The sequence below is a fragment of the Helianthus annuus genome, chromosome 11, assembly GCF_002127325.2.
Source record: "Helianthus annuus cultivar XRQ/B chromosome 11, HanXRQr2.0-SUNRISE, whole genome shotgun sequence".
NCBI classification, from domain to species: Eukaryota; Viridiplantae; Streptophyta; class Magnoliopsida; order Asterales; family Asteraceae; genus Helianthus; species Helianthus annuus.
In genome coordinates, this window is record NC_035443.2 from 113,821,643 (window position 1) to 113,836,600 (window position 14,958).

The 14,958-nt window shown below is 35.9% G+C and overlaps 1 protein-coding gene across 1 annotated transcript; it reads left to right on the forward strand.

Moving 5' to 3' along the window:
* Positions 1-9,610: 9,610 nt before the first annotated feature.
* On the forward strand, positions 9,611-13,384 carry LOC110890904 (elongation factor P). Its single transcript, XM_022138549.2, has 6 exons — positions 9,611-9,850; positions 9,963-10,040; positions 11,324-11,430; positions 11,686-11,763; positions 11,840-12,023; positions 13,024-13,384. Exons 1-6 carry the CDS (start codon positions 9,715-9,717, stop codon positions 13,140-13,142), a joined length of 702 nt encoding a protein of 233 aa, XP_021994241.1. The 5' UTR covers positions 9,611-9,714; the 3' UTR covers positions 13,143-13,384.
* The last annotated feature ends 1,574 nt before the right edge of the window (positions 13,385-14,958 follow it).

The window sequence follows — 14,958 nt, forward strand, 5'->3', positions numbered from 1 at the left end:
GACTTGACCATATAAGCGACCCAGATGCCATATAAGCGATCCAGGCATCTCAAGACTCTATAAGCGATCCTAGCCTATAAAACCTATACAAACTCTCGTTTTCTCGTAAAACGTGCCCTATGCTATACAATACAATCTAAGACCTGATCCTAGACACCTAGACGGAATCAACAGATGTAGTGCACTAACACTATGCTCTGTTATTCGTCGTGAATCCGTTGAATTATTCAGTATTGCACCGTATTAATCGTTGTGAGGGTTTAATCTCGTGAATTGTCGTAACTGCTGTATTAGTTACTAACCCGTTTGTGTGTGCATTATGTTAAATTAGGTTAATCGAGGCTAATAAGTAGGCTTATACTTTGCTCGTTAAATCTGCAATGTGAGTCATTCTCTTTTTATCAAATATGGTTTACAAAACTCCAAACTATTTTAAGTTATAATTACAGGGATTAAGTCTTTGTAATCACCAAATTACAGCTGGTATGTGGGGTTTTGTATACATTACTTGTTAATCCATCACCATTGGACAACGAGATAGCCAAGGGGTGATATGACCATAGTCACAGACCCTATTGGACAACGAGATAGCCAATAGGTGGTCGAGTGACAAATACCATGGGTAGTTGGTTGACATTGAAACATTGTAATCGCTCTTAATACTGTAAATTATAACAACCGTATGATTTTCTGCAAAATGAATGATTCACTCAGTATTTCCCCGCTGACAAAACCTTTTTCAAACATGTTTCAGGTGATCTGTTGTGATCCAAGAAAAGTGACGTGAAGCACTACAAGCTCAGAGAAGTGGCTCAATGTGAATAAATAAAGAAACATGTTTTGAGAAATAAAAGATTTCCTTGCGAAATCATACTATTGTAAATTATGGGAATTTATCCCTAACTTTATGTAATATATTAAACGGGCATTTTTAATACTAAAAAGATCCTGTAGTAAAGACTTCCGCTGTCACCTAAATTAGATACCACGGGATTCCTGTCTCGCGGCTCTTAAACCGGGTCAAACCGGGGCCGAGGGCCGTGACACTTTGTTTCGAACAACAACTCCTCAGTCATCTCTCTTGCATTTAAATACCCATTTTGTGTTAATTTTCCTGTGACCATCAGGCAAATCTACCAACTTCCACACTCCTAACTTCTCAAACTGACCCAACTTTTCTTGCATAGCATTGACCCAAGAATCTTCAGTTAACGCCTCTTTGTATGTTCTTGGTTCGATCTGCGAAATAAAACAACTTAGTGAAAAATCAGTTTATAAAGAAGCAACTGTAGAATAAAAACAAGTAAGCCCTTGGTCAATTTGATGTCTTGTGCGAACGCCTGATTGCAATTCTCCTATGATCAAATCCTCTGGATGGTATGAAAGAGTTCTTGGCATCGCTTCGCTTGGAACATCTACCTCGCCTTCCAAATTCGTAATATTCTGGTTTACATCTTGTTCACTAATTGGATTTGTTTGACTTGAACTCTGGATCTGCTCCACCTCAGAATCTGAATCTCCACGATCAAATAATGGCATATTATCAGAGTCTTGATTTTCATTGACTGCCATCTGATTTTCAGGAGCTTGTTCCGAAGATTTTTGATTATCATCATGTTCACCAGCATTGCTTGGACCGGCTTCATCATCATTCGAAGTTTGCCGTGGTCGCCTAGAATACTCAGCTGGAAATCTTTCTCCTGATGACTCATACTCTCTCAGAATATCCAACTCATCAAAGAACTCTGGTTCTTCTTCTGCTTCTTCTTCCATGTCAAACGAATCCCACAAAGTATCATAATTAAATCGCCATGAGTCGCCTGGATTCTGTGGTTGCATTGCGTAGCCTTGACACTCAACATTCGGTGCTTCAATTATCCGCTTCAAGCTTGGAACAAAGACACGTCTTAATGGACTTGAATAACCAACAAATATGCCTTCGATGCTCTTTGGACCAAATTTACCAAAAGGCTCTAGAACTGTGCAGGGAGACCCAAACGGTTCTAAATACTTCAGGTTCGGCTTGCGGTTGTTGATCAGCTCGAAACACGTTTTGTTGAATTTCTTGACAGTGAGAACCCTGTTGAGAGTATAGCATGTGGCGGAAACTGCTTCTGCCCAAAAGTTGATTGGTAGCTTTGAATCAGCAAGCATCGTCCTAGCCGTTTCAATTAGAGTCATGTTCTTTTGTTCAGCTACTCCATTTTGCTGCGGAGTGTAAGGAGCACTAAATTCATGCAGTATACCTCTCTCATCACAGTATTCTTCCATTCGACTATTCTTAAACTCAGTACCATTGTCACTTCTAATTCTTCTGATTCGTGCTTGGTACACATTTTCAATCTTTCTAAACAACGACATCAGACTTTCAAACGTCTCATCCTTGGACTTCAGAAAAGATACCCAAGAGAATCTGGAATAATCATCAGTAACCAAAAGACAATAGAGATCCCCAGTAATACTTTTAACGTTCACTGGACCAAATAGATCCATATGAAGTCTCTCTAAAGGTCTTGAGCCTGAATTGACTTTCTTTTGAGGATGTGACTTCTTTTTCTGCTTTCCTTTGACACAACTAATGCACTCCCCTTCCAGATGAAAACCTTTAATGTGAATACCAGTAACCAAATCATTGTGCACCAGATGATTCATTTTTCGCAAATGTATATGACCCATTTTTCGGCGCCACAACTGTGATTCGTTTTCTGACGCTCTAGACATAAAACAATGAGCCTGACCCGTGGTTGTAGTAGCGACGCTCATATCCAACACGTACAGATCATTGACTCTTGGTGCCCTCATAATAATCCATTCTTCGGGAACAACAAATCCTGGTTTCAAGATCAAACACTCTTTGTCGGTGAAATGTGTTGTGTACATCCTATCAAAGATTTGAGAAATACTCAGCAAATTGTTCTCCAGCTCGGCAATGTAATTAACTCTTTCAAACGTGACGATCCCATTGGATAACGTTCCTTCTCCAACTATCCTACCTCCTTGATTACCAGCAAAACCTACATAACCTCCATTAAAACCTCTAACACCATACAACAGGGTCTTCTTCCCTGTCATGTGCCGAGAAGCTCCACTATCCATAATCCATCTTGAAACGGATCTCGGAAACTCCTGCACATATCACAAATACTTAGTTAGATTTTGGTGCTACCCAAGCCTCTATCGACTCAGGTAACTGGACATCAAGGATAGTTCTTTTGGTGATCAATGGTGGAAAATTCTCATCATTAATCTTCAAGCTTTCTTCAGACCCAACCTCAACCTTTTTGTATAAGAAAAACTCATCTTTTTGAGGTTGACTAGATGGTTGGTCTTTCTTTGTAACATCTTTCTTCTCAGAATTTTGCATTTCTTTCTCAAGTTTCTCATAGTAATCCAAAGGAACATTCATCTTTACCGGTGTGGTAGAAGATGATTGTTTTTTGGACTCTGAAACCTTTGGTTTTGGAGAAATTGTTTTCTTTTCAACAACTTTCGGCTTCCATGTTTGTTGAGGTGATGCAACCCGCTTATAAAATTTGTCATTTTTAGTTACCACATTTTTAGCAGGTTCAGTTTTGACTTTGATATTTTCATTTTTCAAGATCTTTTTCTCAACAATCAATGGAGCTTTTCCCTTTACATCATCTTTCTTTCTTGAATTCATCACAACTTCAGTCTTAGGCTTTAAGTTGATACACTTTCGTGCAATATGTCCAACTTGATTACACTTGAAGCATGTTCGGGTGTCAACTACCCGACTTGTGCCTTCAGACTGAGGTTGTGAAGCCTTCTTTTCAAAGAACTCTTTGTTTGATTTCGAAAAAATCTCAGATTCCTCATCAGAGAATGAACTTGAACTGTTCACAAACACTTTCTTCTCAGCAAACTTCTTGTTTTGAACACTTTTCTTTTGATAATTCATACCACCCTGATAACCACCCGACCATCTGTTTCGATTGTTATTATAAAAACGTGGTGGAACAACAGGCTTCTTGTAGTAAGCTTTATCTTTTTCAAAATTCATTTCCCTTTTTGTTTGATTTAAGTTTTTCACTTCAGACAAGTCAGTTCAATCAATTTGAACACGTTTGTTAATTTACCAATATTTACATTCTCCAGGGGAAAATCAGAATCCGAATACAACTTATCCGATCCCAACATCTTATACATGACAAGAGTAGGTCCTTCATTTAAGTTGTTTTTGAATTTTTGTTTCGGAATGTATTTGTCCAAGAAACATTCATCTTCCTCAGTAGTGTCACTTTCAGATTTTAATACATTTTCAGCTGTGCTTTTAACAATTTCAGTTTGAACACTATCGTCATCGGAAGATGAAGTGAATGTGACATCAATTGTGTCCGGAAGTTCCACTTCATGATCATCTTCATCATTAACCAACCCTGATTGTTTCTTTGAATAGCTGTTTAAAACTGGTGGTGGAACCTGGTGAAACCCAACCCCGGTTCCATCAGAGTATACATCTTCGCCTGCTTTGTTTTTTCCGATGGGTTTGGGAACAATGTGTTGCAAAACAAAGCTTGCAGAGTTGTAACTGTTCAGTTTCAACTAGATGCGTTCATTTTCAATTTTAGCTTCTTGAAACTGAAGCTTCAACTTAGCAATTTCATCCAGTTGCTGGTTGATTAACTCTTCTTTCACCCGAAGAACTCCCAACAGATGAAGATTTTCCTTAGTTGTCTTACCATTTCTTTCATCAGCATCTTTAACCGTTCGTTTTAGCTTCTCAAATTTTTATGAAATCTGACGATTTTCAAGAACTAATTCTTCATTATCTTTCCTAATTCTTTCTTTGTCAATTTTATCATTTCAATTTTATCAGTTAATTCTTTTAATCTGTCATTCGAAGCTTTCAACAATTTATCACGGTTAAGGATTTGATCTTCAACACTTCTGACTCTACCAGTCAGATCTTCAATTTTCTTACCATTGAGGTAAGTGATTGTACTACAAACTTTGCACTCTTTCATGCAATTTTTGCAGTCACTATCACCTTTGATTTTCTTACCTGACTCACTCGTTGACGCATTTGAACCGACCTGGCTTTTAGACTCAGATTCAGACTTAGAGTCTACCTCAAGTTCCTTAGCAGCTAGCACCTTGTCAGCCATCTTTCCCACGTTTTCAGCTGTCAACTCTTGTGACGTATCAATGATCCCTTCATCGATCTTCTTTGGCTTCTGCTCTTTTTCTTTCTCTTTTTCTTTGACTTTCTCTTATCCACCTCCCCACCATAATCTTTGCCAACCCTCTTCTTCTTCAGCAATTTGTTGAATCATGGCATCAAAATTGAGGGTCTTTGGATCAACAGCAATGTTTCCCATGGTGTCAAGATAACATTCTCTGTCTGCATCCTATTTCTTCGCTCTTTTAGCTTCAGTGAATATACCAGATATTCTGATCATCCTGGTTTGAGCTTTCATCTTTCTATTGACATACTTCTCTTGTTCATTTCTGGTGTCTTTAAAAGGAACAAGCTCAACAGACTTTGCCATAAACGCATATCCAACCGCATCCTCCTCTGGTAACAATTCGCTCCAGTCAAAACCTTCGTCGTCATGAATCACAGCGAGAGCTCTGGATTTTTCTTTGTTATCCTCAAGCTATTTCATTCTGGGCGGTTCTGATTTATTCTGGTGATAAACCGCTCTCTTGTAATAATCTTCTTTAAACGGATTTTCAAAATCATCAGCATAAGCATTTCGGCACTCGCGCTTAAAGTGACCTTTCTGTTTACACTTGAAACACGTCACTTTTGACTTGTCAAAGCCTAACTTGGTAGAAGGTCCACCAATAGACTTTCTTCCTGTAATCTCCATGAAACGCTGCGCTCTTCTCACTGCACTGGCCATACACCACCTTATATCGATCAATTCCATCTCTTCCGGATCTATTTGATCGTAATCTTCTTTTGTTAAGTTGGTGTTTCCAATCTTGCCTGCCACAAGGCTCTCATACGACTCTAGCACAGAAGCTAAGAATACCATCTGCTGCTTTGCAGATTCCTCGTTGAAGTTTTGAGCGTTCTTTAAATCCACAGCGATGTTGCATTGAAATAAGTTCTTTGCAGCTGATTGGCTTGAAGTTGACGAAGAACCACTGTGAAAACCACTGCTTGAACTCTCTTTGCTAGATGTGTTGGAATTTTCAGCAGAGAAAGCTGTCTTGGGAGACGCATTCTTGGGAATCATGCTTTTTGGATAATACAAATCTAAATTCTGCTGATATGAAGAATGATTGAATTTGTGTGATTTCTTTATCTCTAGCTCGTGACTCTCCAGTCTTTCTATCAACAAGTCAACCGTCAGATCCTCAGACTTGATTGTATTCTTCAACATCAACGCAAAGTATTGCCAATCCATCTCATCTGGCAACGAGTCAAACAATTTGTCGACTAATTCTTCTCGAGAATATACAATCCCATGTCTCGCCAGCTCCAACTTCAAGTGCCCGAACCTCTCAATCATCTTAGAAACAGATTCATTTTTTAAGCAACCAAATAAATCAAACTATTTTCTCAACAGTTTCTTTTTGTTTTTTACTATTTCAGCACTTCCCAAGCATTTCACTTCTAACTTTTTCCAAAGATCTGTAGCATTTTTGTACTTGATCAAAGATATTATATCTTCTCTGACAGACTGAAACAGCAATGCGATACACTTTTGCTCAGCAAAAAAATTCTCTATATCTTCGGTTTGTGTCAAATTTTCACCACGTTGTCCTCCATCATTGTATCCATTCTTTAGACTTTTCCAGCTGGGATAAGCAAATGCCTTAACCATTCTTCAAATTTCTTTGCCCACCGACTGTACTCTTCGATCGCCATCAACTTTGGAGGTTTGTTATATGTGCCGTATGCACTCTCCACGCTTAAGGTGTCAGACACAATTTTCTTCGTATTCGGAGTGTTCTCATTGGTGTTGCTTGAAGTATCATCTCCGGAGTTTCCAGCAAAGGCATACATATCACTAAAACGATTCATGAATTCGTCCATCTTTCACGTACCTGAAATTCAGCAAACACTTAGAAAAGTTTTTTGGAATTTTGAAAAACTTGGTTTCAAACGAAATTACTTGAAACAGAATTGTTTTGAAACGAGATAACCCTTCACACGAAATTACTGATTTCAAACGGAATCAGTTTCAAATGATATTACCAGTCAGATCTAATTCCGTGCGGAATTAGGTCAACTACAAACGAAATTAGATCACTTGGTGCGGAATTAGCAACTTTGAAACGAAATTAGTAATTCCGTTTGAATGATTCAAGCGGAATTAGATTCCGTGTGAACTGATCAATGCTTTTCAAGCGGAATTAATCCAAATATTTAATTCCGTGCGGAATTATAAGGTCAGGTTCAAACGAAATTACAATGACGTCATCTTTTTCGAACAACTTTTCAAGCGGAATTAAGATTTCTGTCCAATTTTGATCGATTTTAGGTCCAAATCTTTCAAGGATTAGTTAACACACTGTTTTACTTGATATATGTGAAATTTAAGCCATTTCAACTGTTAAATTTTGTTTAAATCAGACAAGAAGGTGTAGAAGAGAGAGAATCCGATGAAATCAAGTTGAATTGGTATGAACTCCTCGTCCTGAGCTCTGATACCACTTGTTGGATCGTCCAGTGACCCTAAAACAGTCAGTATGAGTTGTTCATCATCAAATACAAAGGCGGAATCAATGTAAATGATGTCAAACACAGCTTGTTCCTCTAATTTCCTTCTTATATTGATCTCCTGAGCTTTACAAATAGTTCTGACAAAAATCCGGCAGCACTTCGGCTCAACAACACTAATTCCGTATGGAATGACACACACTGATCAGGTATTTATAGTCAGTTAATTCCGCGTGAAGACAATTCAAACGAAATCATAGGTTCATGCGGAATTACTAATTCCGTGCGGAATTAAGTAATTTCGTGTGAATCTCTTAATTTCATTTGAAACATCACACAACCATTTCATGTGGAATTACCCCAAACTACTTGTTTCTCGTTTACCGTACCCTGATCTAATACATACAATACAAGACTCAATAAAGACGAAGTTAACAGACATCAGTGCACCAACAGTTTGTCACATTTGTAGCGTTGGTTATCGATCCATGATATGAAAACAAATTATGTTATCGATTGAAACAACCGATGATGTGAACATCTATCTATACTATATAATAAAAGAAACCAGTATTTGACACGTGTCATTCATTGGAGACACCTATTTTTAGGATTTTTCCGCCTTTCTTTTATTTAGTATATAAATTAGATTTTATTAGTATTTTTATTATTTATCAAATATATTGATTACTTAAAATTTATATATAAGACTTTATACAAAATTATATTTGTTTAATACACTATTAATCTAAATTATATTTATTTAATATACTGTTAATCTAAAATTACATTTATTCAACTTGAGTAATACATAGAGTTTTTAAAGATTTAACTTTTTTATTATTTGGTATATAAATTACAATACACGAGGTTTTTAAAAATATAGTATTTTTTTATTATTTAATATATAAAATTACATTTATTCAACCCGTGTAATAAATTAGGTTTTTAAAGATATATTGTTTTATTATTTAGTATGCAAAATTACATTGTTTTCAACCCGTTTAATACACGGGGTTATAATCTAGTGATAAGATAAAGAATGCTTAATATGATAGGCACATCTTTAGTATAAAATTGTTTATCATGCTTGATTCAATCAATCAACCGGCAATGATAAGAAAGATACAATTCAATGAGATGATTTGAAGAATGTTTTAATATAGAGACGTTTTACTTGCTTTATGATTATAACCGATTATCTTGCTTAAATGACACTTATTTTTAAATAAGGTGTGTATTTGTAGGAAAGTAAAAATATTAAGCGTTAAGTTGATAATAACTGCCTAAATGGGTTATTATGATAAGGGTGTAGGGAGTGGTTAGATACTTTAAATAGGTAAACTCTTAAATCACCCAATTAAACAGTGTCACATCATTTTACCTATTTTGTTTACCTATTGCTCAAAAACGTTGACGTGGTTAGACACTTTGGAATAGGTAAACTATTTAAAAAAAGGTAAAATGTGTGATTGGTTGAGAATGCATGGACCCCACCACACACCCCTTTCTCTCTCCCTTCCCTCCCTCTCCCTGATTCGGTGAAAGTTCACTGAAATCCTTTAGCTTGATCGGAAAACTTATGTTGGCAGTGGTTTACCACTTCGATAAACCAAATTTACCGCATAAAACTGATGCCACTCCGTATGGCCTAAGTCCTGTTGAACATAGCTCACTCATATTTAGACTTATGTTGATGTAGTTCTTTTAACTATAATTTTTCACAACCATAAAGAAGTTCCAAAATTTTTACACCGAACTTTTCACAACTATAAACAACAACAACAACAACCGTACCCCGTAAGTCTTACAAATAGTAAAGCTATTGGTGAAGTCTAGGGATGGTGGGATTTAAAAAAACCTTACCTGAAGACTGAAGTTCCAAAATTTTTACACCGAAAAACATACAAATTGAAGGTTCAAATTGCAAATTTTAAAACTACAAGGTCCACACCATTAAAAACCATGAAACAAAAAAACAACGAAACACCCCCTTATCCAACTCATCTGGGTTTTACACCTCCATTGATGATGGTTTGTGTGTGAAAAAAAAAACACACACACAAACACAAACAAACATGATGACAACTTTTAAGTTACCATCTCTCTCATCCAGTACTCCACAAATTCCTGCAAATTCTTCACTTTCTTTTTCCACAAAGAAATTCTTTCTTCCAGTGAAGTTTACTCCACGCCGCCGTTCTACATTTCCAAGTATGATTTTTTTTTTTTCTTTTTCTCAGAATTTGTAAATTGGGTATTGTTTTAAATGCAGTTGCACAAGTGGGTTTGTGTTTGATTAATGTTTTTTTGTTGAATGGTGTAGGGATTTATGCCTTTTCTAGTAATGATATCAAGGTGGGTTCCAATATTGAGGTGGATGGTGTTCCTTGGAAAGTTATAGGTACTTTTTAATTTTTTAATTGGTGTTTGTAAGTTGTAATGAAGTTTTGTTTGATGTAGATTTGGATATGAATTTGTTGAATGTGGGTGAATTGATGATGTGTTTTTAGGATTTAATATAGGAAGAAAGTATGAAAATATGTTTAGATTTTGGACAATGGATGTTGTGTTGTTAGGTTTCATGAATGTAAGTGTTCCCATACATACAAGTGACAATCTTGGTTTAAAAAGGCGTGCGAGTCATGGGTCAAAATTAGGGCGTGTAGGAGGTTCATACGTAACAACCGAAGTTATTAAAGGCGCGAGGCGCACTTAGGGCGATTTGTTGGGCCCGGGGCTTTATTTGCGCCTGGGCGCTCGCTTTAATAACTATGCAGAAGATTATGAACTAACCTGAAGATTAAAGGCGCGAGGCACACTCAGGGCGATTTGCGCCCCTGGGCGCTCGCTTTAATGACTATGGTAACAACAACCTAAGGGATGAAGAAATTACGAAAGGTTTACTTGATAAATAGGTTTGTATGTGAAACCGATGAGAGAGATGCATCTTTTGGTTGTACAAAAACACGCGCCTTATGCACACGCCTTGTGCCTTAGCTTATGGGACCAAAACGCCCCCGTGCATCTCACGCTTTTATTAACCACGGTGACAATCTACTTTTATGTGTTTGCTCCTATCATGGAGGACTTGATTCTTGGTTATATTAACGGCTTTAGTAGCTATTGGAATAAACCTTAACAAGTCGTTATGTAATCAAGGCTCCTATCTGTAACATCCATCCGGCTCGGCATACCAACTAATATTGTCAGTTTTGCCCACAAGTAGTTTACGACCTTGATTTTGGTTTGCCCGAGTGGAAACTTCGTAGGAGGTTAGGACACCTATCATCCTAGCGTTACTCCTAACAAAGGACCACTTAATTGTGGAGTTCTCCACTCAACGACAACCAATGTGCCCAAAGCGCATTGATGGTGTTTGAGGTCGGGTTTGCGCAGTGTGGGATTTGCCTTGTGTATTACAAATCATCTAAGAAGCCTCCTGATGTGGTCATCTCTTCATACTTAATGAAAAAGATCCATAGGTGGGTCGAGTAAGTGTCAGGATATTTAGCTTCGTAACTAGTCTCGTGTACATCTATACAGAATTTTCATGGTGACTAAAATGAGACAGACTTTGAAGTTTACTGACCATATTAGAGCATTTGTAAAACTTGGTTGCTATTTTGTAGATTATCCCCAAATATTTTATTTGTTTTTTTTTTTAATTTCTTGCTTTATGTTCAGAGTTTCTTCACGTGAAGCCTGGTAAGGGAGCGGCTTACGTAAGGACCACGCTACGGAATTATGTCACGGGAAACTCTGTTGAGAAAACTTTCAGAGCGGGAAGTAAGGTATATATAAAAGTTTGACTTTTAAAGTCAAAGTGCTACATCTTACTTCCAAAATAGATTTAGATATTGTTACAAACTCAATATTAAACAAATCTCATTACACAATATTATTTGTACGGTTGATCTGCTTAAAAAGTATTTTTTTTTTCCCAAAACTTAAAAGAATCTGCCATTTGAAGTTAAAAATTGGTTTGTTTGACCTCAAAAGTCAAGATGCACATTCTTATTTTAATTTGTTTTTGACGATCTTGTCAGATTGAACAAGCTGAGATCTCTAAGGAGACAAAACAATTCACATACAAGGACGGTCCGCAGTTTGTTTTCATGGATTTGGTATCTTTATGCCCACTTGTATATTATTTTTTTGTGAGAAAATTGATTGTTTTAATTTTGGCGTATTATGTTGTAGACTTCATACGAGGAAGTCCGTCTTAACGAGTCAGATATGGGAGATAAGACAAAATGGCTAAAAGAAGGCATGGATTGCAATTTGCTATTTTGGAAGGGAAAGGTTATCGATTTCGAGCTTCCGATACAGGTTAAGGTGAAAGTAGTCGAAGTTGATCCTGGTTTGAAAGGTGACACCGCTCAAGGTAAGATACTATATAAATGTTACTGGCCATTTATCTTATTTATAAAACAAGAGACTCCATTAGCTTAAAAATAACTTATTACCAGACTCGTATACTAAACTATCTGGGAGGTTTACCACTATAAATTCTTCACTTTTAGTTAAGGGGCTAAACATGTCACTATTAAAGTTGAGGGGCTAAAGTTGTTTGATGTAGTAAGGGGTTAAACATGTCATCATTAATGTTGAGGGGCTAAACAATTAAAGTTGAGAGGCGGAAGTTGTTTTAGTTAAATAGCTAAACATGTCATCACCAAAGTTGAGGGGATAACATGTCATTATCAAAGTTGAGGGGCTAAAGTTGGTTATTGCCAAAGTTGAGGGGCCTAAGTTGGTTGATGTGACTAAGTAGCATATTTATAGCATATATAATGTGTAAAACACCTTTCAAGTAGGGGTGTTAAGGATCTGGTTTGGCCGGTTTTAATGAGAATTCACGACCAAACTGCCAACTACGGATTTCGGAAACGACAAACCAAACCCGCTTGGGTGGGTCGATTGACCAGACTGGATCGGTTGGTGTTAGCTGTGTGGCGTTGTGGTTTAATCTTTAAACGAACTTTTTTCTTGTATATATTAAAGTCGTTAGTTTTATGTATGTTAAAAAATTCCGAGCAGTGTTTTCAGTCTTTTTTTTACGGCACTGTAAAAGGCTGCTGACGTCGACATTTACACCCACTGTATGGGTTTTTTTACAGTGGTGTAAATCAACAAAAACTACTTTTTTTTTTTTTGAAAAGTTGATTTTTTTAGGATTTTTGGTAAAGGAGTTTTTTTTTTTTGGTAAAAGCCTTCATTTTGGCCGAGTTCTCTAAGTTCTCACAACTTGCAGGAGTTTTCATATTACCCTAACCCTATACACACACACACACACACACACACACACATAGATGATGTGAAACAGTTGCAACGGTCGAAATCAGGACACTTAATAACTTGAAATCCATGGTTATTTTGGGCAGGTGGATCAAAACCAGCCACTGTCGAAACAGGTGCTGTGGTGAGTGTCCCATTGTTTGTAGAAAGAGATCAAGAGATTATTGTTGATACCAGGACCGGGCAGTACGTGAGTCGCGTATGAGATCCAGGAACGTGTTCCTTAACGGGGTGTTTTCTTCTGGAAAATATATGATCATTCATGTATGCATGCGTTTTTGTTATAGCTTTATATTCTAGAAGAGCGTATAGTTAATCTGTTGCAAAAGATTTTTGTTATGCATATCGGATGAATCGCGAATGTACTCTTCAAAGTACCCTGAGTCAACTTATATTATGAGAAACTTCATAGTAGTGGATTATGAGGTTTGGATTTGTGTTTTGAAACTGATTTTCGAAAAGGAAATATCCGATACTTATAGTGCTCTAAAGATAATCATAGTGCTCTTAAAATAATCTAGTGTATTGAATCATTGCATTATGAAAAATCATCTCATACTATACTATATAATTTAGGACATAGGGTACTCAGGTAGTCGGTATCTTAGGCTGCTCGGTATGGGGACCGGTTTTGGAACGTCCCCTACCGGCGCCGGTCCTCCTTCCATGCTGCCATCCCCAAGCCGCGTCCTCACCGTCCTTTGGAGGGCGTCTCCGACGGTCCACAACAAGACAAAAAGACAGTAATCCCCTCTCTCACACACCTATACATACAATATATAGAGTAAACTGCTAAAATCATCCCTGTGGTTTGACTCAAATTGCTAGATCAGTCCAAAATCAATTTTTTTTTGCTAAAACAGTCCCTGAGCCTAGTTTCTGTTGCTATTTCAGTCCAATAAATTAACACCGTTAGAACCTCCGTTAATGAATGGGTAAAACTGCTAAATTCGTCCCTGAGGTTTGATTCAAGTTGCTAGATCAGTCCAAAATCAAGTTTTTTGAATTTGTTAATTATAAACTTATTTAGGTATATAATTTTTCTAGACTTGCATTAATTTTTTGAATTTGTTAATTATAAACTTATTTAGATTATAAACTTATTTAGGTATATAAATCATTAATATCACAAGAGAAAAAATTCCTTTTGTTAGTTATTTTGAAAAATTATTTGTTAGTTATTTTGATTATTATTATTATTATTATTATTATTATTATCAATAAATGTTTACTAATTATATACTTAAGTATTTAAATAAGATAATACTTAATTTAATTTAAATAAAATTAGTTTTAAAAATATAAATGTAGCTTTTTTGAAGAGCGTAATTTAACCGGCCCAGCCTTAAATACTAATTTTATTTTGATGTTGTTGTTGTTGTTACCATGTAAATATTTAGTATTTATTTAAGGATTTAAATAAGACAACAGTTAATTTAAACAATATTTAGTTATGAAAAATACAAACATTATATGTAAATTTAAATATTAAGAAATTAACATAATTTTTATTTGTTTTTATTTAAATCGTAATATTTAATGTTTAATATTTATCAATTATTTTAATTTAATATTTGTATTATAAAGTTCTTTTATTCATTTTTTCTACTTAATTAAGTGGTTTCTTATTTAATAATACTTATCATTCAGGTGAGGTCAGACAACATGTCGTGCCAGAACAAGTCTCATAAAAAGGATTATTTTGGTTTGAGTCAAAACGGGTTCGTAAGACAGGTCAAATAAAATTGCGCTCCAAAAGAGCTACATTCTGTTTATATTTTTATAACTAAACACAAATTTAAATTATATATTTAGGGTAGACTTGTAATTTATCTTAAATTTTAAGACATTTAAGAAAATATATAATGCATTTGGTACAAGTATTGATGCATTAAGAACCTGTCATTTACCATTTTTTTTTCTCTTGTGATATTAATGATTTATTCAACGAACATAAATATAACTGGACCCGCCTTAAATAAGTTTATAATCTTGTGATATTAATGATTTATATACCTAAA

Excerpts from the sequence above, each read along its gene's own strand:
- LOC110890904 (XM_022138549.2), top strand. The coding sequence starts at position 9,715 with ATGATGACAACTTTTAAGTTACCATCTCTCTCATCCAGTACTCCACAA. Across the intron at positions 10,041-11,323 it reads TGTTCCTTGGAAAGTTATAG|AGTTTCTTCACGTGAAGCCT; the intron begins GTACTTTTTAAT and ends CTTTATGTTCAG. Across the intron at positions 11,764-11,839 it reads AGTTTGTTTTCATGGATTTG|ACTTCATACGAGGAAGTCCG; the intron begins GTATCTTTATGC and ends ATTATGTTGTAG.